Source organism: Lampetra fluviatilis, chromosome 65, assembly GCF_964198595.1.
Source record: "Lampetra fluviatilis chromosome 65, kcLamFluv1.1, whole genome shotgun sequence".
NCBI lineage: Eukaryota > Metazoa > Chordata > Hyperoartia > Petromyzontiformes > Petromyzontidae > Lampetra > Lampetra fluviatilis.
In genome coordinates, this window is record NC_136339.1 from 5,334,369 (window position 1) to 5,358,717 (window position 24,349).

A 24,349-nucleotide genomic window follows, 5' to 3' on the forward strand; every position below is an offset into this window, starting at 1 on the left:
GGGTGGTGGGGAGGGGGGTGGTGGGGGGGTTGTGGGGGGGTGGTGGGGGGAAGAGGGGGGTGTTGGGGGGGTGGTGGGCGGTGGTGGGAGGACGAGAGGGGGAGGGGCAGGTGTAGGAGGATGGCACCACAGCCCTTGCCCCAGTAGCGTGTTGAGGCTACACGGGGCATCTTTGTCTTTGGTAGGCGAGTGCAGGTGACTGGGTGGGGGAGGGGTGGTAGGGGCGGGGCGGGGCAGGGTATTTACCTAGGCGACATTATTTAATTATAAATATTATTATTGTTGTCACTTTGCACTTTAATATTTTGCGGTCGTGCGGGTGGGGAACGAGATCGTCACACGACTTCTGCGGAGACGTCTCCAGCCCACGGAGAGACACAGAGAGACAGACACAGAGAGAGAGACAGAGACAGAGAGACACAAAGACACAGAGAGACAGAGACACAGAGACACAGAGAGACACAGAGAGAGACAGAGAGAGACAGAGAGAGACAGAGAGAGAGACACACACAGAGAGACACAGATATACAAATAGACAGAGAGACACAGACAGAGAGAGAGAGACACACAGAGACATAGAGAGACACATAGACAGACAGACACAGAGATAGACAGACACAGAGACACAGACAGACACAGAGAGAGAGAGAGACACAGACACAGAGAGATACAGACAGAGACACAGACAGAGACACAGAGAGACAGACAGACACAGAGACAGACAGACAGACACAGAGACACAGAGACACAGACAGACACGGACAGAGACACAAACACAGACAGAGACACAGAGAGAGAGAGAGAGAGACAGACACAGAGACAGACAGACACAGAGACACAGACACAGAGAGACACAGACAGACAGGTGGAGGAGGTGGTGAGAGACACAGAGAGAGAGGGAGAGGCAGGTGTAGGTGGAGGTGTAGGTGGTGGTGGAAGACACAGAGACACACACAGAGAGGCAGGTGTAGGTGGTGGTGGTGAGAGACACACAGAGAGGGAGAGGCAGGTGGAGGTGGGGGAGGTGGTGAGAGACACACAGAGAGAGGGAGAGGCAGGTGGAGGTGGTGAGAGAGGGAGAGGCAGGTGGAGGTGTAGGTGGTGGTGGGAGACACATAGACACAGACAGATAGGCAGGTGTAGGTGGTGGTGGTGAGAGACACACACAGACAGGCAGGTGGTGGTGTAGGTGGTGTAGGTGGTGGTGGTGTAGGTGGTGGTGGTGTAGGTGGTGTAGGTGGTGGTGGTGTAGGTGGTGTAGGTGGTGGTGGTGTAGGTGGTGGTGTAGGTGGTGTAGGTGGTGTAGGACGTGTTGGTGGGAGATGGAGCGCGGGCTGCGATCCGCCCAGGAGCTCCGCGAGGCCGTGCTGAAGGTGGTGGAGCGAGTGGATCCCGTGGACATTCAGAAAGGTGAGAGAGACAAAGGCGGCCGTGGAGGGGAGGGGGTGGGTTTGGGGGTGCGGGAGATCGACCCCCCCCCCCAAACCACGTGACTGAGAAAGGAGAGACAAAGGCGGCCGGGGCGGGCTTGTGTGCCGTGTCGCGGCCTTCGTAGGCGCTGGCTGGCAGCACTTGCCCCTCCAGGAGGTGAAGGCTACACGGGGGATCTTTGTCTTTGTGGCCCAGCTGATCCCATTGATTTGGCGACCGCGCGCGGTCACGTCACGAACTCGGCTCTAAACTCTCCTCTTATCTGGGTGGTTGAGTGAGTGGGTAGGTGAGTGAGTGTGTAGGTGAGTGAATGGGTAGGTGAGTGGGTGGGTGGGTGAGTGGGTAGGTGGTTGGGTAGGGAGGTGAGTGGGTGGGTAGGTGAGTGGGTAGGTGAGTGGGTAGGGAGGTGAGTGGGTGGGTAGGTGAGTGGGTGGTTGAGTGGGTAGGTGAGTGAGTGGGTAGGTGAGTGGGTGGGTAGGTGAGTGGGTGGTTGAGTGAGTGGGTAGGTGAGTGGGTGGTTGAGTGAGTGGGTAGGTGAGTAAGTGGGTAGGTGAGTGGGTGGTTGAGTGAGTGGGTAGGTGAGTGGGTGGGTGGTTGAGTGAGTGGGTGGTTGAGTGAGTGGGTAGGTGAGTGGGTAGGGAGGTGAGTGGGTGGGTAGGTGAGTGGGTAGGTGAGTGGGTAGGGAGGTGAGTGGGTGGGTAGGTGAGTGGGTGGTTGAGTGGATGGGTAGGTGAGTCGGTGGTTGAGTGGGTGGGTAGGTGAGTGGGTGGTTGAGTGGGTGGGTAGGTGAGTGAGTGGTTGAGTGAGTGGGTAGGTGGGTGTCTGGGTGGTTGAGCGAGTGGGTGGTTGAGCGAGTGGGTAGGTGAGTGGGTGATTGAGTGAGTGGGTAGGTGGGTGGGTGGTTGAGTGAGTGAGTGGGTAGGTGAGTGGGTGGTTGAGTGAGTGGGTAGGTATGTGGGTGGTTGAGTGAGTGGGTAGGTGAGTGGGTGGTTGAGTGAGTGGGTGGTTGAGTGAGTGGGTAGCTGGGTGGTGGACTGAGTGGGTAGTTGGGTGAGTGGGTGGGTGAGTGAGTGGGTTGGAGAGTGGGTGGTTGAGTGAGTGGGTAGTAGGGTGCCTGAGTGGTTGAGTGAGTGGGTAGATGGTTGTCTGAGTGAGTGAGTATGTAGTTGGGTGTATTGGTGGTTGAGTGACTGAGTGGGTAGTTGGGTGTTTGGGTGGGAGACTGAGTGGGTAGTTGAGTGAGTGGGTAGGTGAGTGGGTGGGTGGTTGAGTGGGTGGGTGGTTGAGTGAGTGGGTGGTTGAGTGAGTGGGTGGTTGAGTGAGTGGGTTGAGTGATTGGGTTGAGTGAGTGGGTAGTTGGGTGCCTGGGTAGTAGAGTGACTGAGTGGGTAATGTGGTGAGGAAGTAAACCGTTGAGTGAATGACTGGCTGGGTGGTTCGCTGGCCTAGAAAGTGCTGGAATCGGCACGCAGCGCGAAACGTCAGAAACGCGGGAGCGGAATGGGGGGGGGGGCGTTTGGGGGGAGGGGGACGGGGGGGGGGGGGTCGTGACGTCAGCAGCGCCAGGTCGATCAACTTTCGTGTGGTCATTATTTCATTTCTTTTCCTGGTGTTGCGATCGAAACTTTCCTAGTTTCTTGTCATTTTCTTTGAACCCATCCACGCGACTTCACCGAAAGTACCAAAGGATAGAGACGCCGCTTCACTGGTCTCCTGAAGAAGGCCCATTGACTGAAACGTTCGTCGACTGTGTCGAGCTGGAGGTGGTGGTGGTGGTGGGTCCAGAGTTTAGCTGTCGGTGACACACGAGACGATTTTGACTCCGTACGAAACGTAGAATTTTATCCTGCATGAGTCTGTGGGTCTCTGTGTGAGTCTATGGGTCTCTGTGGGAGTATATGGGTCTCTGTGTGAGTCTATGGGTCCATGTGTGAGTCTACGGGTCTCTGTGTGAGTCTATGGGTCTCTGTGTGAGTCTATGGGTCTCTGTGTGAGTCTATGGGTCTCTGTGGGAGTATATGGGTCTCTGTGTGAGTCTATGGGTCTCTGTGTGAGTCTATGGGTCCATGTGTGAGTCTATGGGTCTCTGTGTGAGTCTATGGGTCTCTGTGTGAGTCTACGGGTCTCTGTGTGAGTCTATGGGTCTCTGTGTGAGTCTATGGGTCTCTGTGTGAGTCTATGGGTCTCTGTGTGAGTATATGGCTCTCTGTGTGAGTCTATGGGTCTCTGTGTGAGTCTATGGGTCTCTGTGTGAGTCTGTGGGTCTCTGTGCGAGTCTATGGGTCTCTGTGTGAGTCTATGGGTCTCTGTGTGAGTCTATGGGTCTCTGTGCGAGTCTATGGGTCTCTGTGCGAGTCTATGGGTCTCTGTGTGAGTCTATGGGTCTCTGTGTGAGTCTATGGGTCTCTGTGTGAGTCTATGGGTCTCTGTGTGAGTCTATGGGTCTCTGTGTGAGTCTATGGGTCTCTGTGCGAGTCTATGGGTCTATGTGCGAGTCTATGGGTCTCTGTGTGAGTCTATGGGTCTCTGTGTGAGTCTATGGGTCTCTGTGGGAGTATATGGGTCTCTGTGTGAGTCTATGGGTCTCTGTGCGAGTCTATGGGTCTCTGTGTGAGTCTATGGGTCTCTGTGGGAGTATATGGGTCTCTGTGTGAGTCTATGGGTCTCTGTGTGAGTCTATGGGTCTCTGTGTGAGTCTATGGGTCTCTGTGCGAGTCTATGGGTCTCTGTGCGAGTCTATGGGTCTCTGTGTGAGTCTATGGGTCTCTGTGGGAGTATATGGGTCTCTGTGTGAGTCTATGGGTCTCTGTGTGAGTCTATGGGTCCATGTGTGAGTCTATGGGTCTCTGTGTGAGTCTATGGGTCTCTGTGTGAGTCTATGGGTCTCTGTGGGAGTATATGGGTCTCTGTGTGAGTCTATGGGTCTCTGTGTGAGTCTATGGGTCTCTGTGTGAGTCTACGGGTCTCTGTGTGAGTCTATGGCTCTCTGTGTGAGTCTATGGGTCTCTGTGTGAGTCTATGGGTCTCTGTGTGAGTCTGTGGGTCTCTGTGCGAGTCTATGGGTCTCTGTGTGAGTCTATGGGTCTCTGTGCGAGTCTATGGGTCTCTGTGCGAGTCTATGGGTCTCTGTGTGAGTCTATGGGTCTCTGTGTGAGTCTATCGGTCTCTATGTGAGTCTATGGTTCTCTGTGCGAGTCTATGGGTCTCTGTGTGAGTCCACAACTTTATCCGTAGTAGAGAGACGACGAGAGATGGGTGCATGGGGAGTTGTTTCGTTGGCTTAGATCGCCTAAATCGATCAGTGTTGTGTCGTTAAACCCGCCACCACCCGACACACAGCCCATCGATTAAGGGGGGACGGGAGGAGGGGTTTGTCGCGTAAACAAAACGTGGCCAATGAGTTTCGATTGGTCAGCGAGTCAATCCAATTGTGTGTCGGAGTGAGTCAAAACACACGCCAACGTTAACACATTGGAGTTAAATGAAAAAACTTTCGTATCGTAAAATTTTGATTTAAAGCTTTCGCGACTGCAGGGATTCATATTCTTGGTTATTTCGGTAAATGCATCACGTAGAAGTGAAAGAATAAAATAATAAGAAATATAAAACAATAAAATGCTCACGACGTTTCGACTGCAACACAAGCAATCATCATGATGATTCGATTTAAAGCTTTCGTGACTGCAGGGATTCATCTGCTTGGTTCTTTCGGTAAAGTCACGTAGAATGGAAATAATAAAATAATAAAACATAATAAAATAATTCTCACGACGTTTCGGCCACAACGCAAGCAGCCGTCCTCAGGTGGAGAACAGGTCTGTCGGAAAGACAGCGTCTGACAGACCTGTTCTTCACCTGAGGACGGCTGCTTGCAGTGGCCGAAACGTCGTGAGAATTATTTTATTATGTTTTAGTTTTTTTATTTCCCTTCTACGCGACTTTACTTGAAAGAACCACGAATACGTTCGTATCGTCGTCGTTGTTATTATTATCAGCGCGTTTCCTTTTAAATGATCGTCACGCACCGTTTGTCCTTTTGACCACGCAAACCGATCTGCCGAGCCGAAAGTCCACAATTTGCCCCAACAGCAGCAGCAGAAAAAAAAACTGACAAAGCCAACACCAGCGGATCAGTGGCGATCATCTCGAACAGCTGAGAGTGTAAACTTTAACTTTTCGTAATGTTTCCAGACGAGGAGGCACCCCGCCCACTTGAGGCTGTGTGTGGCTCTCATTCAGCAGATACCCGTCGAGCAGGATCGATGGCTCAGCCGAGTGGCGGATTTATCATCATCGTCATCACGCGCAGTGCCCGATTAGCCTCGTAGCAAAAGTAGTTGCACATGTGGTAGCGACACGTGTAGTAGCAGTAGCTGCACGTGTAGTAGCAGTAGCTGCACGTGTAGTAGCAGTAGCGACACGTGTAGTAGTAGTAGCTGCACGTGTAGTAGCAGTAGCTGCACGTGTAGTAGCAGCAGCTGCACGTGTAGCAGCAGCTGCACGTGTAGTAGTAGTAGTAGCTGCACGTGTAGTAGCAGTAGCTGCACGTGTAGTAGCAGTAGCTGCACGTGTAGTAGCAGTAGCTGCACGTGTAGCAGCAGCTGCACGTGTAGTAGTAGTAGTAGCTGCACGTGTACACACAACACAGAGACACACAGAGAGACACAACAGGGACACAGAGAGAGAGACACACCATAGACACACAAAGACACACAACATAGACACACAGAGACAGAGAGAGAGACACACAACATAGACACACACAGAGAGAGAGAGACACACACAACATAGACACACAACAGACACCCAGAGAGACACACACACAACATAGACACAAAGAGAGAGAGAGACAACACAGAGACACACAACATAGACACACAACATAGACAAACAGAGAGAGACACACAACATAGACACACAACATAGACACACAACATAGACAAACAGAGAGAGACACACAACATAGACACACAGAGAGAGACACACAACATAGACACACAGAGAGAGACACACAACATAGACACACAGAGAGAGAGACACACACAACATAGACACACAACAGACACACAGAGAGACACACAACATAGACAAACAGAGAGAGACACACAGAGAGCGACACACAAAGGGAGAGACACACAGAGAGAGAGACACAGAGAGACACACACAACATAAACACACACAACATGAACACACAGAGAGAGACACACAACACAGAGACACACAGAGACACAGACAACAGACACACAGAGACACACAAAGAGAGAGACACAGAGAGAGAGACACACACAGAGACACACACAACGAAATACACACACACACAGAGACACACAGAGGGAGAGACACGCAGAGACACACACAACACAGAGACACAGAGAGAGACACACAACATAGACACAGAGAGACACAGAGAGACACACACAACAGAGAGAGACACACAGAGACACAGAGAGAGAGACACACACAACACAGAGACACACACAGAGACACACAGACAGAGCGAGTGAGTGGGTAATCGATTGAATGAGATGATGAAATGAGTGAGCGAGTGAGTGGGCAATCGATTGAATGAGATGATGATGATGTGAGTGAGCGAGTGAGTGGGTAATCGATTGAATGGATGATGAGGCGAGTGAGCGAGTGAGTGGGTAATCGATTGAATGAGATTATGTGAGTGAGTGAGTGAGTGGGTAATCGATTGAATGAGATGATAAAGTGAGTGAGCGAGTGAGTGAGTGGGTGGGTAATCGATTGAATGAGATGATAAAGTGAGTGAGTGGGTGGGTAATCGATTGAATGAGATGATAAAGTGAGTGAGTGGGTGGGTAATCGATTGAATGCGATGATAAAGTGAGTGAGCGAGTGAGTGGGTGGGTAATCGATTGAATGAGATTATAAAGTGAGTGAGCGAGTGAGTGGGCGAGTGATTGAATGAGATGATACATTGAGTGAGCGAGTGAGTGGGTGGGTAATCGATTGAATGAGATTATAAAGTGAGTGAGCGAGTGAGTGGGCGAGTGATTGAATGAGATGATAAAGTGAGTGAGCGAGTGAGTGAGTGGGCAATCGATTGAATGAGATGTTGTGAGCGGGCGAGCGAGTTTACTTTCTTTTCGAACATATTTGTGACGACAATGGCACCTCTCCTGCCAGCCTCAGAGTTATAACAATAGGCTTTTAACCCTTCGTCATCGTCATCGATTATCGATGTTCAGCAGCGGGTCAGGCTGCTGCAGCTCGCGACCGAAGTGACCACGTTTTGTTTTTTTCGCTAAAGTCGAGTAGGTAAAAAAATAAAATAAAAAATGAAAACAATTAATTTTTTTTTCACCTACGTGACCTTACCGAAAAAAATCAAAGAGTATGGGCATTGATAATTGTTTTTTACCCTTCTATCTGGCAACAAAACTAACACCTTTTTTTTGCAAACAAAAACATAACTCTGATAATGTATGTGCACTGTGCTTGAAGTTGATTGGTCCACACCCGAGACAGCTTTCCTTAGAGCCTAGTCTCACATGGTGTTGGACCAGATGACGCCAAAAGGCGCACAACTCAAAGACAATGCACCATCAGAGTATGAGAGCTCGGGGGTAAGCATTTACACCATTGGAACCTCATTTGCCAGTAGCAAAATATGATTGGTTTTTTACCCTTTTATCTGGCAACAAAACTGACACCTTTTTTACGAGGAGTCCTGTTTGCATAGACCACAATACCTGCAGCCGTAATGCAAACAAAAAACACAACTCTGAAAATGATATGCACTGTCCTTGAAGTTGATTGGTCCACACCCGAGACAGCTTTCCTTAGAGCCTAGTCTCACATGGTGTTGGACCAGATGACGCCAAAAGGCGCACAACTCAAAGACAACGCACCATCAGAGTATGAGAGCTCGGGGTAAAGCATTTACACCCATACTCCATTGGAACCTCATTTGCCAGTAAAAAATATGATAATTGTTTTTTTACCCTTCTATCTGGCAATAAAACTGACACCTGTTTTACAAGGAGTCATGTTTAGCATAGACCACAATACCTGCAGTCATAATGCAAACAAAAAACATAACTCTGATAATGTATGCATACATTGATAAGCGAATGTATCAGAGTTATACTTTTTGTTTGCATTATGACCGCAGGTATTGTGGTATATGCAAACATGACTCCTTGTAAAAAAAAGTGTCAGTTTTGTTGCCAGATAGAAGGGTAAAAAAACAATTATCATATTATTTACTGGCAAATGAGGTTCCAATGGAGTATGGGATTCTTGCAGTCACGAAAACTTCAAGTCTAGAAGTTGGCCACGTTTTGTTCACGCGATAAACCCCCCTCTTGCTGATTGGCTGCGTCGGGTGGTGGCGAGTTTGACGACACACACAGACACACATTAACACACTCTCACACACACAGAGACACATTAACACACTCACTCACACATTCTCACACACACATTAACACACACACACACATTAACACACTCACGCTCACACACATTAACACACTCTCACACACACACACATTGCACACTCTCACACACAGATTAACACACACACTCACACATTAAACACTCACACACACACATTAACACACACAAGGTCTCCCCACCCTAAGCGGAATGCACCCCATCTCGTCCACTCGGGGACGAGACAGATTCCCAGATACCACAACCACCACCACCAACAACTACCACCACCACCGCCACCCACCACCACCGCCACCCACCACCACCGCCACACACCACCACCACCGCCACCACCCACCACCACCCACCAACCACCACCACCCACCAACCACCACCACCCACCAACCACCACCACCCACCAACCACCACCACCCACCAACCACCACCACCCACCAACCACCACCACCCACCAACCACCACCCACCACCACCCACCTCCACCACCACAGACTTACATAGAGCCCCGTAGACTCATGCTAGACACTCATTCACAATCAAGCTTTCTGGGTTCAATCGCGTCAGTAAGAATGTTTGCGTCATAACCCTCCACCACCCGACACGGCCAATCAGTCAAATAAACGCGTCACCTTGACGAAAGACAAACTCGTCCACGACTTTAGCCCACCGGTGTGTTGAAGAGTGGACCCACAACGTTTAGAATTTGAGTGAGTCCGACGTTTCGCTGACAATCACATCCAGCATCTGCGGGAATATTTGGCACAATCGTGAAGCCGTCCAACTGCTTCGGGTCTTAAATCGTACCGGATGAGATGTCATCATTGTTGAACCCCATCAGGATTTGGGATCAGAGGCGGAGGTGGGGGTTGGGGGTTGGGGGTGTTTGCAATTGTGTAATCGATCAGTAATCATCCACTTAGCATGTGAATCACCTGTAAGGAATTGCAATGTGTGTGTTAATTATCATATTTTGCTCCTGACAAAGGAGGTTCTAATGGTGAATGTGTGTGTTGTTTATATTACTTAATCATAGGTTAGATAATACGCTTCGAGGCTGAAAAGAGTTTATAGCTATCGCAGCGGTTGCAATTATTAGAATTCTTCTCGATTTTAATTGATTACTTTGACTAGTCTTAGCGAGTAGTAATTAGTCGTGCATAACACTTCAACGTTATTAAAATCAATTGAATGTCCTTGTTGGCAAGCATGCTGGTAGCTGAGTTTGGGAGACATTTAATGTTCATTTGATGTCGTTTTAGTCTTACGCTGATATTACGTCCCGGTCTGTCCAATATCGCATTTGCCGCGTAAGCAATTGATCCGATACGCACCTTCCATTGATAACTTAGGCAATTCACCTTTAGTACAATAATCTATATTTCAGTTCTTTTCGGGAAAGTCACGTAGAAGGGAAATAATACAATAATAAAAAAATAAAACAATAACAATTCTCGCGACGTTTCAACTGCAACACAAGCAATCGTCATCAGGTGTGAAATCCACAGCAAGAAAATAAAACGTCGTGAGAATTTTACCCACAGACTCACATAGAGACCCACAGACTCACACAGAGACCCATAGACTCACACAGAGACTCACAGACTCACACAGAGACTCACAGACTCACACAGAGACCCACAGACTCACACAAAGATCCACAGACTCACACATAGACCCACAGACTCACACAGACTCACATAGAGACCCACAGACTCACATAGAGACCCACAGACTCACATAGAGACCCACAGACTCACACAGAGACCCATAGACTCACACAGAGACTCACAGACTCACACAGAGACCCACAGACTCACACAGAGACCCACAGACTCACACAGAGATCCACAGACTCACACATAGACCCACAGACTCACACAGACTCACATAGAGACCCACAGACTCACATAGAGACACATAGACTCACACAGAGACCCATAGACTCAGACAGAGCCCCATAGACTCACACAGACTCACACAGACTCACAGAGACCCGTTGACTCACACAGAGACCCGTTGACTCTAACAGAGACCAACAGACTCACACAGAGAGCCATAGACTCACACAGAGAGCCATAGACTCAGACAGAGACCCACAGACTCACACAGAGACCCATAGACTCACACAGACACTCACAGACTCACACAGAGACCCGTAGACTCACACAGAGACCCATAGACTCACACAGAGTCCCGTAAACTCACACAGAGACCCACAGATTCACACAGAGACCCGTAGACTCACACAGAGACCCATAGACTCACACAGAGTCCCGTAAACTCACACAGAGACCCACAGACTCACACAGAGACCCGTAGACTCACACATAGACCCACATACTCACACAGAGACCCGTAGACTCACACAGAGACCCACAGACTCACACAGAGACCCGTAGACTCACACAGAGTCCCGTAAACTCACACAGAGACCCACAGACTCACACAGAGACTCGTAGACTCACACAGAGACCCGTAGACTCACACAGAGACCCACAGACTCACACAGAGACCCACAGACTCACACAGAGTCCCGTAAACTCACACAGAGACCCGTAGACTCACACAGAGACCCACAGACTCACACAGAGTCCCGTAAACTCACACAGAGACCCGTAAACTCACACAGAGACCCACAGACTCACACAAAGTCCCGTAAACTCACACAGAGACCCACAGACTCACACAGAGACCCACAGACTCACACAGAAACCCACAGACTCACACATAGACCCACAGACTCACACAGAATGACCCCTGGTACTCGTTTCGAGATCCATAGGATCTCCACCAAACCCGCGCTGACCAGACCGGTGAAGTATGTCCTTTGGGTGACAGTCCCGTGGGTCGACCGCTGGTGTTGCGATCGGAAACGTCGCAATGTTTTGTTATTTTCTTTGAACCCAGAGCCACGTGACTTGTGCATTCCTCCAGTCACGAAGCTTCAAGTCAGTGGTGAAGTATGGTCAGACCAGTCGCTGTTTGGGGTGCTACTCGCGAACAGCACTTGCCCCAATAGTATGTTAAGGCTATGCGGGGGATCTTTGTCTTTGATGGTGGTGGTGGTGGCATTGTGGTTGTGGTATTGTCATGGTGTTATTGTTGTGGTGGTGGTATTGTAGTGGTGGGGTTGGTGGTGGTATTGATTGTTGTGGTGGTGGTATTGTAGTGGTGGTATTGGTGGTGGTATTGATTATTATTGTGGTGGTGGTATTGTAGTGGTGGGGTTGGTGGTGGTATTGATTGATGTGGCAGTGGCGTTGGTAGTGATTGTTGTGGTGGTGGTGGTATTGTAGTGGTGGGGTTGGTGGTGGTATTGTAGTGGTGGTGTTGGTTGTTGGTATTGATTATCGTAGTGGTGGTATTGATTGCTGTGGTGATGGTACTGTAGTGGTGGTATTGATGGTGGTATTGATTATTGTGGTGGTATTCTAGTGGTGGTATCGTGGTAGTGGTGGTAATGTGGTGGTATTGATTGTTGTGGTGGTGGTATTGATTGTTATGGTATTGTTGTAGTAATGGTATTGATTGTGGCCATGCTGGAAGTGGTTATGGTTGGTGGTTGTGGTGGTTGTGGGTGGTGGTGGTGGTTATTGATTGTTTTGGTGGTGGTATTGATTGCTAGTTGTGGTGGTCATGTCGGTATTGTTATGGTATTGATTGGTATGGTTGTTGGTGGTGATTAATTGTTGTCGTGGTATTGATTGTTGTGGTGGTGGTATTGATTGTGGTGGTGGTATTGATTGATTGTGGTGGTGGTATTGATTGTTGTGGTGGTATTTATTGATAGTGGTGGTGTTATTGATTGTTGTGGTGTTATTGATTGTGGTGGTGGTATTTATTGTGGTCGTGGTATTGATTGTTGTGGTGTTGGCTGCTCTTTGTGGAGCCGTGTCATCACGTGACTGGCTGTAGCGAAGCTGCCTCGTCGCGCCTGTCAACTCCAATCTCGCACGGGGGGCGAGGAGGGGGGGGGGCAACCCGTGCCCCCCACACCCCCCACCCCCCCACACCCCCCACACCCCCCACACTCTCCCCCACACCCCCCACACACCACCACACAACCCACCCCCCCTACACCCCCAACACCCCCCACACATCCCACACCCCCCACACCCCCCCCCACACCTTTTCACACAATGACAGCATCGGAGGGGTGGGGAGCGGAGGCGGTGTGAGTGTGTGAGAGTGTGTGAGTGTGTGTGAGTGTGTGAGTGTGTGTGAGTGTGTGTGTGTGAGTGTGTGTGAGTGTGTGTGTGAGAGTGTGTGTGTGTGAGAGGGTGTGTGAGAGTGTGTGTGTGAGAGTGAGTGAGAGTAAGTGAGTCTGTGAGTGTGTCAGAGTGTGTGTGAGAGTGTGTGTGAGAGTGTGTGAGTGTGTGTGTGAGAGTGTGTGTGTGAGAGTGTGTGTGTGAGAGTGTGTGAGAGTGTGAGAGTGTGTGTGTAAGTGTGAGAGTGAGTGTGTGTGAGTGTGTGTGTGAGAGTGTGTGCGTGAGTGTGTGTGTGAGTGTGAGAGTGTGTGTGTGACAGAGGAGGTGTTCAGGTTAATTGAGAAAAAGCGACAGGCCCACTCTCATCGTCTACAGTATCCCACGTCAGAGAATGAGGAGGTTTACCGCAGCCTTCGCTCGGAGGTTCGGAGAGCCATGAGGCGCTGAAAGGATGGGTGGTGGTCGCGGGTTGCTGAGGAGATGGAGTCTGCCTCAGTGGCCCGCGATCACAAATCACTATTTAACTAACTCCTTCAAAAAAGTAACCTGCAGCGCCACACCTATTACCATCATTCAGGGAAAAAAACAGTGATCCAATCTCCGACCCCATGGAACAGGTTTGCAGATTTGCTGAGCATTTTTGTGAAGTCCTGGGGGAGGGGAAATCCTCAGCATGGAAAACATCATGGGACAAAGTGGGGATGACCCTGCTGAGGCTGCGGTGTCTCAAATATTGGAAGAGGAAGTCACCCCCTGTGAGTGGCTGGCTGAGGTGCCATCTGTTGAGGAAGTACTGAAGGCGATCCAGAGTCTGAGACCAGGAAAGGCACCGGGCACAGATGATCTCACAAGCAAAATTCTGAGGGAGGGTGGCGTTTGTATACAGACTGCCCTATATGACATCATAACAAAGTCTGGACCACTGGACAGGTTCCGCAGGATTGGAAGGATGCCCTGGAGGTCCCCCTCTTTAAGAAGGGGGACCGCACAGACTGTAACAACTACAGGGGCATCTCACTCCCCAGTGTGCCGAAAAAGGTCCTGGCAAGGATTATTCAACATCGCCTTGCCACGCACGCTGAGGAGAGGCTTGCGGAGCCCCAGTGCGGTTTCAGAAAAGGGCGGTCCTGCACAGATGCCATATTTTCTGTCCATCTGCTACAGCAGATGTGAAGGAAATTTCAACAAAATCTACATCTCTGCTTTATTGACCTGGTCAAGGCCTATGATACCATCGGTAGGCCTGGGCTCTGGATTATTCTTCGTGCTTTCGGAGTACCTGACTCTCTGCTCACGATCATTAAGGACGGTGAGCGGGCTCGGGTAAAACTACGTGGCCGGGAGTCAGAGCCTTTCCCTGTACACCTTGGGGTGCGACAGGGATGTCCTCTGGCTCCCACATTATTTAATATCTTTTTCCACCACGTAGTTCGCGAAGCTTTCGATGGCTGTACCAGAGGAATTTCCATCTGGCACAGATACAATGGGAGGCTGATCGATGCCCGGGTGCGGTCAAGGGATGGCTCCCTATTGGTCTACCACGTTTGTATGCCGATGATCTGGTAATTGCTGCTCACTTAGAGGAGGAGTTGGAGGCGCTGCTGCTGAACCTGGAGCTTGCCAATAAGAGGTGCCCCCCCACCTCGCCCCACCCCCACCCCCCCATCTAACCCACATCTCCCACTGTCCCCTCGCCCCACCCCCACCCCCCCATCTAACCCACATCTCCCACTGCCCCCCCACCTCGCCCCACCCCCACCCCCCACCCCCCCCCCCCACATATCCCACTGCCCCCCCACCCCCCATCTCACCCACATCTCCCACTGCCCCCCCACCCCCACCCCCCACCCCCCCCCACATCTCCCACTGCCCTCCCACCTCGCCCTACTCCCACCCCCCCATCTAACCCACATCTCCCACTGCCCCCCACCACCCCCCACCAGAGCTGGAGCGCGTGTGCGACGAGCTGGTGGCGGGCAAGTGGATGCGTGCCAACGTGCGCCACACGGAGGCGATCCCTGCCGGCGCCGCGGGTCTCTACGCCATCGGCCGCCTGGAGCCGTGCACGGGCCACGTCCTGTTCCTCACCGTGGCCAAGAGCTCGTGGGACTTGCGCAGCGCGGTACGCGAGGCCTTCAGCCGGCGCGGGACGGCCGGCGGCGCCTTCAACCCGCTGGGCGAGGTGCTCTTCTCGACGGCCGACAGCGACCTCTACGTCAAGTGGGCGACGTCGCGGCCGCGCCTCGTGCGGGCCCTCAGCGTGGCCGCGTGCTGCGGCCACGTGGCGCAGGGCGCAGGGCACCGGCCCGCCTTCGAGGAGGATGGGGAGGAGGGCGGAGGTGGGGGCCACGGCGACGAGGACGCTGGGGAGGCGGGAAGGGTGCCCGGGTGTCTCGTGTCGTGACGGAGGCGGTGGTGGTGGTGGTGGGTGGCGGTGGTGGGTGGTGGGGTGGGTGGTGGTGGGTGGTGGTGGGGTTGTCCACGAGCGGGGGGAGTGAGGGAAGGAGGAAGGAGGAGGAGGAGAGGAGATCGCGGACTGGACTCAGATGTGGCGGTGGCAGTTGTGGAGGTGACGCAGGAGTTGTGGAGGGGGATGGTGTAGTGTGGGTGAACGGGGATGTTGTGAAGTCCCCAATCATCGTCTGCAACCTCCACCCATAGACCCCCCCCCCGTACTTGCACCACCAACCCCCCCCCCCACCCCCACCAGCCCCCCAACTTGGCTGACCGTCCAAGCGAAAGATGATTCGCGTGGAACGATGGCGGTCGGCAGAGAGACGCGGCAGCCGAAGAATCGGGGGGAGCTCCTCCCTCCAAAGCGGCCGGCCATTGCTCGACTATGTGATGTCACCTCACCCCTCCCCCCACCCCACCTCCCCCCAAGACCCCCAACCTCTCGCTCACCCCCCCTCCCACCCTTCCTCTCCTCCTCCTACGTAAGTCTCCATGCTGCTTTTCGCTCTCCACGCTCCCCTCTCCTGCACTGGCCTTGCACTCCGCGCAGGCTACAGGCCGAGCTAAGAAGCAGAAGGCCTTGAACCGACGGCTGAGCTCATAACCCCCTCCCCCTGTGACCCTCGGAAAACAAAACAACAAAAATCGAAGCCAATTCTCACGGACATGGGTGGGGGGTGAGGGCGGTGGATCTCTGGACCCCCATCAAGAATACCCAAAGGGTGCCTAACGGAAGGCGTACAAAGGACTGCCCGCCCGTCGGAGATTCCAAGAATGCCCATCGGGGATTCCAAAGGTTGGCCTTCAAGGTGGGGTGGGGGTGGCGAGGTGGGTGGCTGGTCACGTAGCTAGGAGGTAGCTCACAACACTGTTGTTGTTGTTGTTTTTGTCGTCGTCGTTGTTGTTATTGATGCAGCGGTCCGCGGTTCGAATCCAGCGGGCGGTCGTGTTGACGTCAAATCTAGCGGAGGCCCACCAGGGACCAGTTCAGGCTGTCGTCACCGGAGTTCGTGGTGATGGTAGTGGCCATGATCGGGAATCGAACTCGGGTCTCTGCCAGCGCAGCGCAGCGCTAACCACTGCACCACCGCTCCCCACGTTGTTATTACTACCCCGAGGGGTTCACATGCTCCGTTGGCCGCAGTATTAGCGAGGGATAGTTAGCTAGTTTATTACGTTTGTTGAGCCAGCTGGCCAGGATTGGTCAATAACCTAGCCCCGCTTTTTAGCCAGGCAGGACCCAGGATTAAGTGTTACTCACCCAACATTACACACTGACGATTACATATCTAAGCATCACAGTAAAAAAAGAGAGACAAACAACATGATATATATACGCATGCCATTACACATTTTTTAAAATCAAACTTAAAATGTCATCATTGCTTCTCAAATCCTTCCCCACTCCCCGCACCTCTGATTAGCGCGGTTGGTCACGTACGGGGGTGCGAAACAAGTTCAACATACAGGGGACTCCTCTATTTACGAACATTCGACTTATGAACTTTCAGAGATACGAACAAACTTGTCTGTATGTCCAGTTGCCCGTTCGGGCCGAGAGTCGTAAGTTGAACCGCAGCGCAATAGATGGCGGCAGTGGCATCTACATCTGTGGAACGTAAAGAACCAGTGGTATCTACATCTACAGGAGATTATACAACTTTTGAAGCCATTCCCCCGTGTTTAGTGTACACCCCGTACAACGCGTTTGAAATCGACAGGCGTAAAGTTGGACTTACGAACACATCGACTTACGAACAGACCTCTGGAACCGTACTCGTCCATAAGTAGATGAGTCTCTGTACATATATACATGCGGGACGCTTCTATTACTATTTCATTTAAATCACCTTGAGCCACTAACGGAATGCCACGAGGTGGAATTGTTTGCAATTGAAAAAAGAAAACGGAGGGAGCTTGCAAGGTATCGATTCTTGGCGAGGAAAACGATTACCTTTAACCTTCAGATGGATGTTAAATAAAGAAAAATCTTAGTTAAATAAGCTGGGGGTGTTTAAACGCTGGGGATAGAACCCATAACTGTCAGCCCACACGGTTTACCCCGTATATTTGTCCAGGGAAATTGAGTTTTGAAGTCCATACGGCGTACAGCCATTTCAATACGGGTAAACAATATTGTCTATTTGTTTGTGTTTCTCCCTTGTGATGGGACTCTGTAGGATGAACGTTGAGATGTATAAGTGGCACGGGGTGACCGGTAAGGTCTGAATTGGTCTGTAATAAGGTAGGGGCACTGATAAGGGGTTGACGGGTATGAGAACAGCGAACTTGAGCAACCCTCTGCCAAGTCATCGCCGGCGCAGAATCTTGGCCTGCCATTGGCCGGTAATCACCCAGCTGCCCGGTGACGTCTCCAACAAAGGGACACCTGTTAGCCAGTCGACTCGTGCGTGGAGCCATTGAAAACGTTGCTGTTGTCGTCGTTACTGCTGTTGATGTTGTGCTCATCGTTGTTGTTGATTAAGAAGATTCGTGACGCTTCACAGAGAGAGGGGGAGAGGGCGGGGGAAAGCTTCGGGCCTACTGCAGCAGAAGTACATTCTGGGTACTCCTCCTCGCTTTGTTAACGACACGAAACAACGACTACTTCCGTACAATTATGATCGTGGTGGTGATAATGACGACGCTAATGTTTCAAAACAAACAAACCTGTCGTAGTTTCGTTTGTTGTTGTCCGTGCGGTATTTTTTTATTGCTATTTTTGTCAATTGCGGTCGCGTCGAATGATATTTTGAGGCCACGTGGCACCCCGAGGCGAGGTTCACACGGCACAAAGGGGGCGTTTTCGTCACGTGACGGTGCGGGGTGGGGGAGGGGGGTTGGGGGGAGGGGCGGGAGAGGAAGTGGGGGGATGAGGGGCTGGGTTGGAGGATGTTTCGGCTGATGGGAGAGAGTTAACCACTCCCTCGTGAAAGTTAAACAATTAGAAGTGGAATAATTAGTCAGGACACATAGGGTTGTTGTTGTTATTATACAGGGATATTATACCAGTGGCAAAATATAGTAATAGGTTTTTACCCTTTCAACTGGTACAAAACTGACACCTTTATACAAGGCATCATCTTCTTGGTTCTTTCGGTAAATTCACGTAGAAGACAGCGTCTTTTCGACAGACCTGTTCTTCACCTGAGGACGGCTGCTTGCGTTGTGGCCGAAACGTCGTGAGAATTGTATTTTATTATGTTTTATTTTTATTATTTTATTATTTCCCTTCTACATGACTTTACCGAAACAAGAAGATGAATCCCTGCAGTCACGAAAGATTTAAATCGAAAAAAAAGACAAGCATCATGTTTGCAATAACCACAACACACGTAGTCAAAATGCAAACAAAAATAAACAACTCTGATGATGATAATGATATGCATTGTCCTTGAAGTTGATTGGTCCACACCCGAGACAGCTTTTCTTAGAGCCTAGTCCTCCATTGGTGTTGGACCAGATGACGCCAAAAGGCGTACAACTATCATCATCAGAGTTGTTTATTTTTGTTTGCATTTTGACTGCTTGTGTTGTGATCGGGATCGAACCCACGACCTCCTGTAGACCAGGCGAGGTAGTTAACATCTCCTAGCCACCGTGATGATGATGAGAGAGAGACACGCAAACTCCAAATATACAGCAGCAGGCGTCAGGGTCGGGATCGAACCCACGACCTCCTGTAGACCAGGCGAGGTAGTTAACATCTCCTAGCCACCGTGTATGTCACTCTACTGAACACGCTGGGTCTAGCCAGGACACACATCTTACCCTCTCGCCCTGTCTCCAAGGCCCCAAAAGTAGTTTCTATTTTATTTTTATCGAAATTCGGTATTTTTAAATTGTTTTTAAACTCGTAACAATTAGAATCATTATTATGATGGAGTTTCGATTTAAAGCTTTAGTGAAGTCACGTAGAAGGGAAATAATAAAATAATAAAATAATAAAAATACAACCTAATAAAAGCAGCCGTCCTCAGCTATTCAGACGCTGTCTTTCCGACAGACCTGTTCTTCACCTGAGGACGGCTGCTTGCGTTGTGGCCGAAACGTCGTGAGAATTGTATTTTATTATGTTTTATTTTTATTATTGTATTATTTCCCTTCTACGTGACTTTACCGAAAGAACCAAGAATATGAAGGAGTTGTTTTCGAATGTTTTGCCTCGATCGGGCGTCTGTTTGCATGCCGGTGGGGGTAAAGCGTGGGTCACTCCACTCCCCACCCCACTCTCCACCACGTGAACGAATAGTTGTAGTCGTAGTAGCAGTGAGTCAGCATGTCCCTCTAGAAGAGTCTAGAGGGGCTTTGTATAGCGACCTCTAGCGGAGGCTGCCTTAGGAAGCTATCGAAGCGGTGCCTTCTCACCCCGTGGCTGATGGAATCTCCCTCTCTGTGGTAGTGCAGAGGGGCTGTCTGTAGCGGCCTCTAGCGGAGGCGCCGTTAGGAAGCTATCGACGCGAATCGCGCTGGTCCAATCGTCAAGTGGCCGTTTCCTGTGGCCACGTTTTCTGAGCTGTGAAGGTAGCCCCCACCCCCCATCCCTCCACCAACCCCCCCACCCCCCCACCAACCCCCACCCCCCCACCAACCCCCCACCAACCCCCCAAACCCCCCACCAACCCCCCACCAACCCCCACCAACCCCCCTTGCCCCGTGGGGGCCTGACCAGAGCGTTGTGTTTTATATGACAAAAGTACAAAATAAATAAATAAACAAATAAACAACAAAGCTGACGTGCGCGTGACATCACAACGTAGCGGCTGAGCGGCGGTCGGTGGTGGTGGTCGTGGGTTGTGGGTTGTGGGATGGGAGGGATTGTGGGGGGGGAGAGAGGGATGGGGGGGGGGTAGAGAGGGTGGGAGGGATGGGGGGAGAGGGTGGGAGGGATGGGGGGGGTAGAGAGGGTGGGAGGGATGGGGGGGTAGAGAAGGTGGGAGGGATGGGGGGAGAGAGGGTGGGAGAGGTGGGAGGGAGAGGGTGGGGGGGATGGGGGGTAGAGAGGGTGGGGGGGATGGGGGGGGATGGGGGGGATGGAGGGTAGAGAGGGTGGGGGGGGGGGCGATTTGGGGGGGGGCGATGGGGGGGGCGATGTGGGGGGGGGGCGATGTGGGGGGGGGCGATGTGGGGGGGGGCGATGTGGGGGGGGCGATGTGGGGAGGGAGAGAGGCTGGCAGGGATGCCGACCTCCCTCCCCATCCTCCCCCCCCACGGCTCCCACACTCCGCTGATGAATTCGCTCCGCGACTCCGCAGAGCGGGAGACGCCGCAGACGATTTCCATTGCCCCGGGTGGTGCGGGTGGAGGAGGAGGAGCGGTCAGGGCTCGGAGAAGAGAGAGAGAGTGGGGAGAGAGCGAGAGAGAGATACGGCAGGAGAGAGGAGAGTGTGGGGAGAGAGCGAGAGATGAACGAAGCAAAGTGCCGAATACACCGAGCATCTTCTTGTTTCCACTGATCGTAAAAAAAAGAGAGCGAGAGAGATAGGGCAGGAGAGAGAGTGTCTCACGCTTGCGTGAGGAGCTTGTCAAGGAGTTGTGATAGTGAGGAGGTGCTGATGGCGATGATGATGATGGCGATGATGATGATGATGTGGAGGAGACTCGGGTTGATTCTCTGGTTCCTGATCCAACTTCTGCCGCGCGCTATCAGCGAAACCAAACTGCTGAGCGGTGAGCGACTCACCTGTACACTCACCTGTACCCTCACCTACACACTCACCCACACACTCACGTACTCACTCACCTGTACACTCACCTACACACTCACCCACACACTCACGTACTCACTCACCTGTACACTCACCTACACACTCACCTGTACACTCACCCACACACTCACGTACTCACTCACCTGTACACCCACCTACCCACTCACGTACTCACTCACCTGTACACTCACCCACACACTCACCCGTACACTCACCTACACACTCACCTACACACTCACCTACACACTCACCTACACATTCACCTGTACATTCACCTACACATTCACCTACACACTCACCTGCACACTCACCTACACACTCACCTGCACACTCACCTGCACAAATACAAGATCCCCCGTGTAGCCTTAAAAGACTGTAGGGGCAAGTGCTGTTAGGGAGCACCTATGACGGCCGGCACGGCACACGAGGGGGTGGGTGGCCAGCGCCACGCCCGGCCGCCTTTGTCTCCCCAGTGGCGATGTTTATACACCACACCAGGTACTCATTTGAGGCTGAGTCGACCTAGGGAGAGGCCCAGGACCGATTCAAATAATCGTCGCTGGTGTTGGCCGTGAGCGGGAATCGAACTCGGGTCGCCAGGTTCGTAGCGCAGCGTAGCGCTAACCGCTACACCACCGCTCCCCACTCAAATGTACACACACACACATGTACACACATACACACGTGTATTCTCACAACAACAACAACCGTCATCAGCCACTACGCGGCGGTGACGTCACCACGGCGCTTGTGCCAGGCTAGGTGCACTCCGAGGCCACGTGAAGTGTCACAGGCTCGCGGGCAGGAGGAGGTCACGGGACAGACCCAGCAGGTGCCGTGGGTCGACTGAGATGACTACTGGTAGATGCACCCCCAGCTGTACCCCCTGCTGTGCCAGGCTAGGTGCAGGAAGTCACGGGACAGACCCAGCAGGTGCCGTGGGTCGACTGAGATGACTACTGGTAGATGCACCCCCAGCTGTACCCCCTGCTGTGCCAGGCTAGGTGCAGGAAGTCACGGGACAGACCCAGCAGGTGCCGTGGGTCGACTGAGATGAGCGACCGATGCACCACCAACCACGCTCCCGCACTTTGCCAACTCGCTGGATTTTATCCGCCAGGCGCTCAGCTCGTTATTGTGAGCGTCGCTCCTCCGCCTTCCGCTGTTGTTGCTGGAGGGCGACTGCCTCCAACTGCCCAGTAGCAGCGTCCTTCACGAGCCTCCTCCTCCACAGAGGCCGATCTTGGCACCGCTGGTACCAGTCATCGGCAAGTCCACTCAGCTCCACGTCCTCCTGTACCACATCACTCCATCTCTTCTCTAGCCCGTGCCGCGCCCGTTTAGCCCCCTCGATCCGGCCAAACAAAAGCTGTTTAGGCATGCGGTGGCTGGGCATGCGGGCTACATGACCCAGCCAACGCAGCCTTGCCTGCCGGAGGAGCTCACCGATGGGACTCTGTCCAGATCTTTCGAGGATTTGTGAGCTCCTCACACAATCCAGCCTGCAGGTTTAAACCCAGGATTGATCGAAGGCAGGCCAGCCTAAATGTTGTTTGTTTCAAAACGGCGCTCATGTTCCTTGAGAGGTGGTGGGGGGGGGGGGGCAGTGCAGGATGAAGCTAAGTGCGGGGGGCCTGTAGCATATGATGTTATGAAGGGGACCTAAACAAAATAAAACACGTAAATATTAAAACACGTAAATTGTTTAACTTGCACAGTAAAGTAATTGTATGTTTTCATTCGCTGTACGGCCGGATAATACGACGAATCGCTAACATTAAACACCCGGTCGTTCGACAAAGTCGAAGGCGGGTATAGTACTATAGTAATAGAGCAAGTGCAGAATCACTGAACCGCAATCATCGTTATCCCCGCGTGGAAATGTACAGCAGCAGCCAAATCACTCTAACCGCGTGGTGACGTTGATTCTAAATGCGGAGGGGAAAACCGGAGGGACCGCAGAAAAATCCACGCGACCACGGGGAGAGAAAAAGACGCAAACTCCAAATGTGCAGCAGCAGGCGTCAGGGGTTGGGATCTAACCCACGACCTCCTGTAGACCAGGCGAGGTAGTTAACATCTCCTAGCCACCGTGATGATGATGAGAGAGAGAGACACGCAAACTCCAAATATACAGCAGGCGTCAGGGTCAGGGATCGAACCCACGACCTCCTGTACACCAGGCGAGGTAGTTAACATCTCCTAGCCACTGCAGCCCCCCATCTCCCCCCAGACCAGATTGTTATCTCCATGTATCTCTCTCGGCCCTATCGGCGTCCGCAATCAACGCACACTTAGCGGGATGAGCGATCGTTATTGTACCCCGGGTGGGTGTTGGCGGTGGGAGCGGTGGCGCAGCGGTTAGCGCACTCCGCTATCAACTCTAGCGCGCTCGCGAATCTCTCAACCGGTCCTGGGCCTCACCTAGGTCGGCTCAGCCTCAAATGAGTGCCCGGTGCGATGTGCCGCTAGGGGAGACAAAGGCGGCCGGGCGTGGTTGCTGCTCACCCACCCACCCCCTCGTGTGCCGTGCCGACCTTCATAGGTGCTGCTACTCGCTAACAGCACTTGCCCCAACAGTCTGTTAAGGCTACACGGGGGTGGAGCTTTGTCTTTGTATGCATGAGCACGAGGGAGACAAAGGCGGCCGGGCGTGGTTGCTGTGCTCACCCACCCACCCCCTCGTGGCCTCCACACTCGCCAACAGCACTTGCCCCGACAGTCTCGCGAGGCTACATGGGGGTGGATCTTTTATACTTGGCTGCGAGGGTTGGGGGGGGGGGTCGAGGGGGGGGTGGTGGAGCCGTTCCGACCCCCCCCCCCCTCGGCTCTGCCAGGGGTTCCACGGCCCCCATCTCTGCGTGATCCGCTAACCCCGGCAGCAGCAGCAGCAGCAGCAGTGGTCGCGAGGGGTGAACTTCTTTCACGCCGTACGTTGCCAGCCCGTGCTGGTGGCGGGGCGACGTTTCGGGACGAGGGCCTTCATTGTGTGAGGGCACGGGGGAGAGGTCGAGCGGCCTCGATGAGAAGGCTGCGAAGAAGGGCCATCGCCCGAAACGTCGCCTAGTGTCGACTCCCTTGAATCGAAGGCAACACGCGGTGCTGGTGACGGATGTGTGCAGATGATGCC

At 52.4% G+C, this 24,349-nt stretch overlaps 1 protein-coding gene across 1 annotated transcript in view; it reads left to right on the plus strand.

Annotated features, from left to right (window-relative positions):
- The first annotated feature begins 1,316 nt into the window (after positions 1–1,316).
- Positions 1,317–24,349, plus strand: part of LOC144952039 (uncharacterized) — a 29,774-nt gene continuing 6,741 nt past the window's right edge. The window contains exons 1-3 of the mRNA XM_078882431.1: positions 1,317–1,410; positions 15,001–15,437; positions 20,767–20,828. Of these exons, the coding sequence (XP_078738557.1) occupies positions 1,323–1,410; positions 15,001–15,437; positions 20,767–20,828 (587 nt within the window). The 5' untranslated portion in view covers positions 1,317–1,322. The remainder of the gene's footprint in view (positions 1,411–15,000; positions 15,438–20,766; positions 20,829–24,349) is intronic.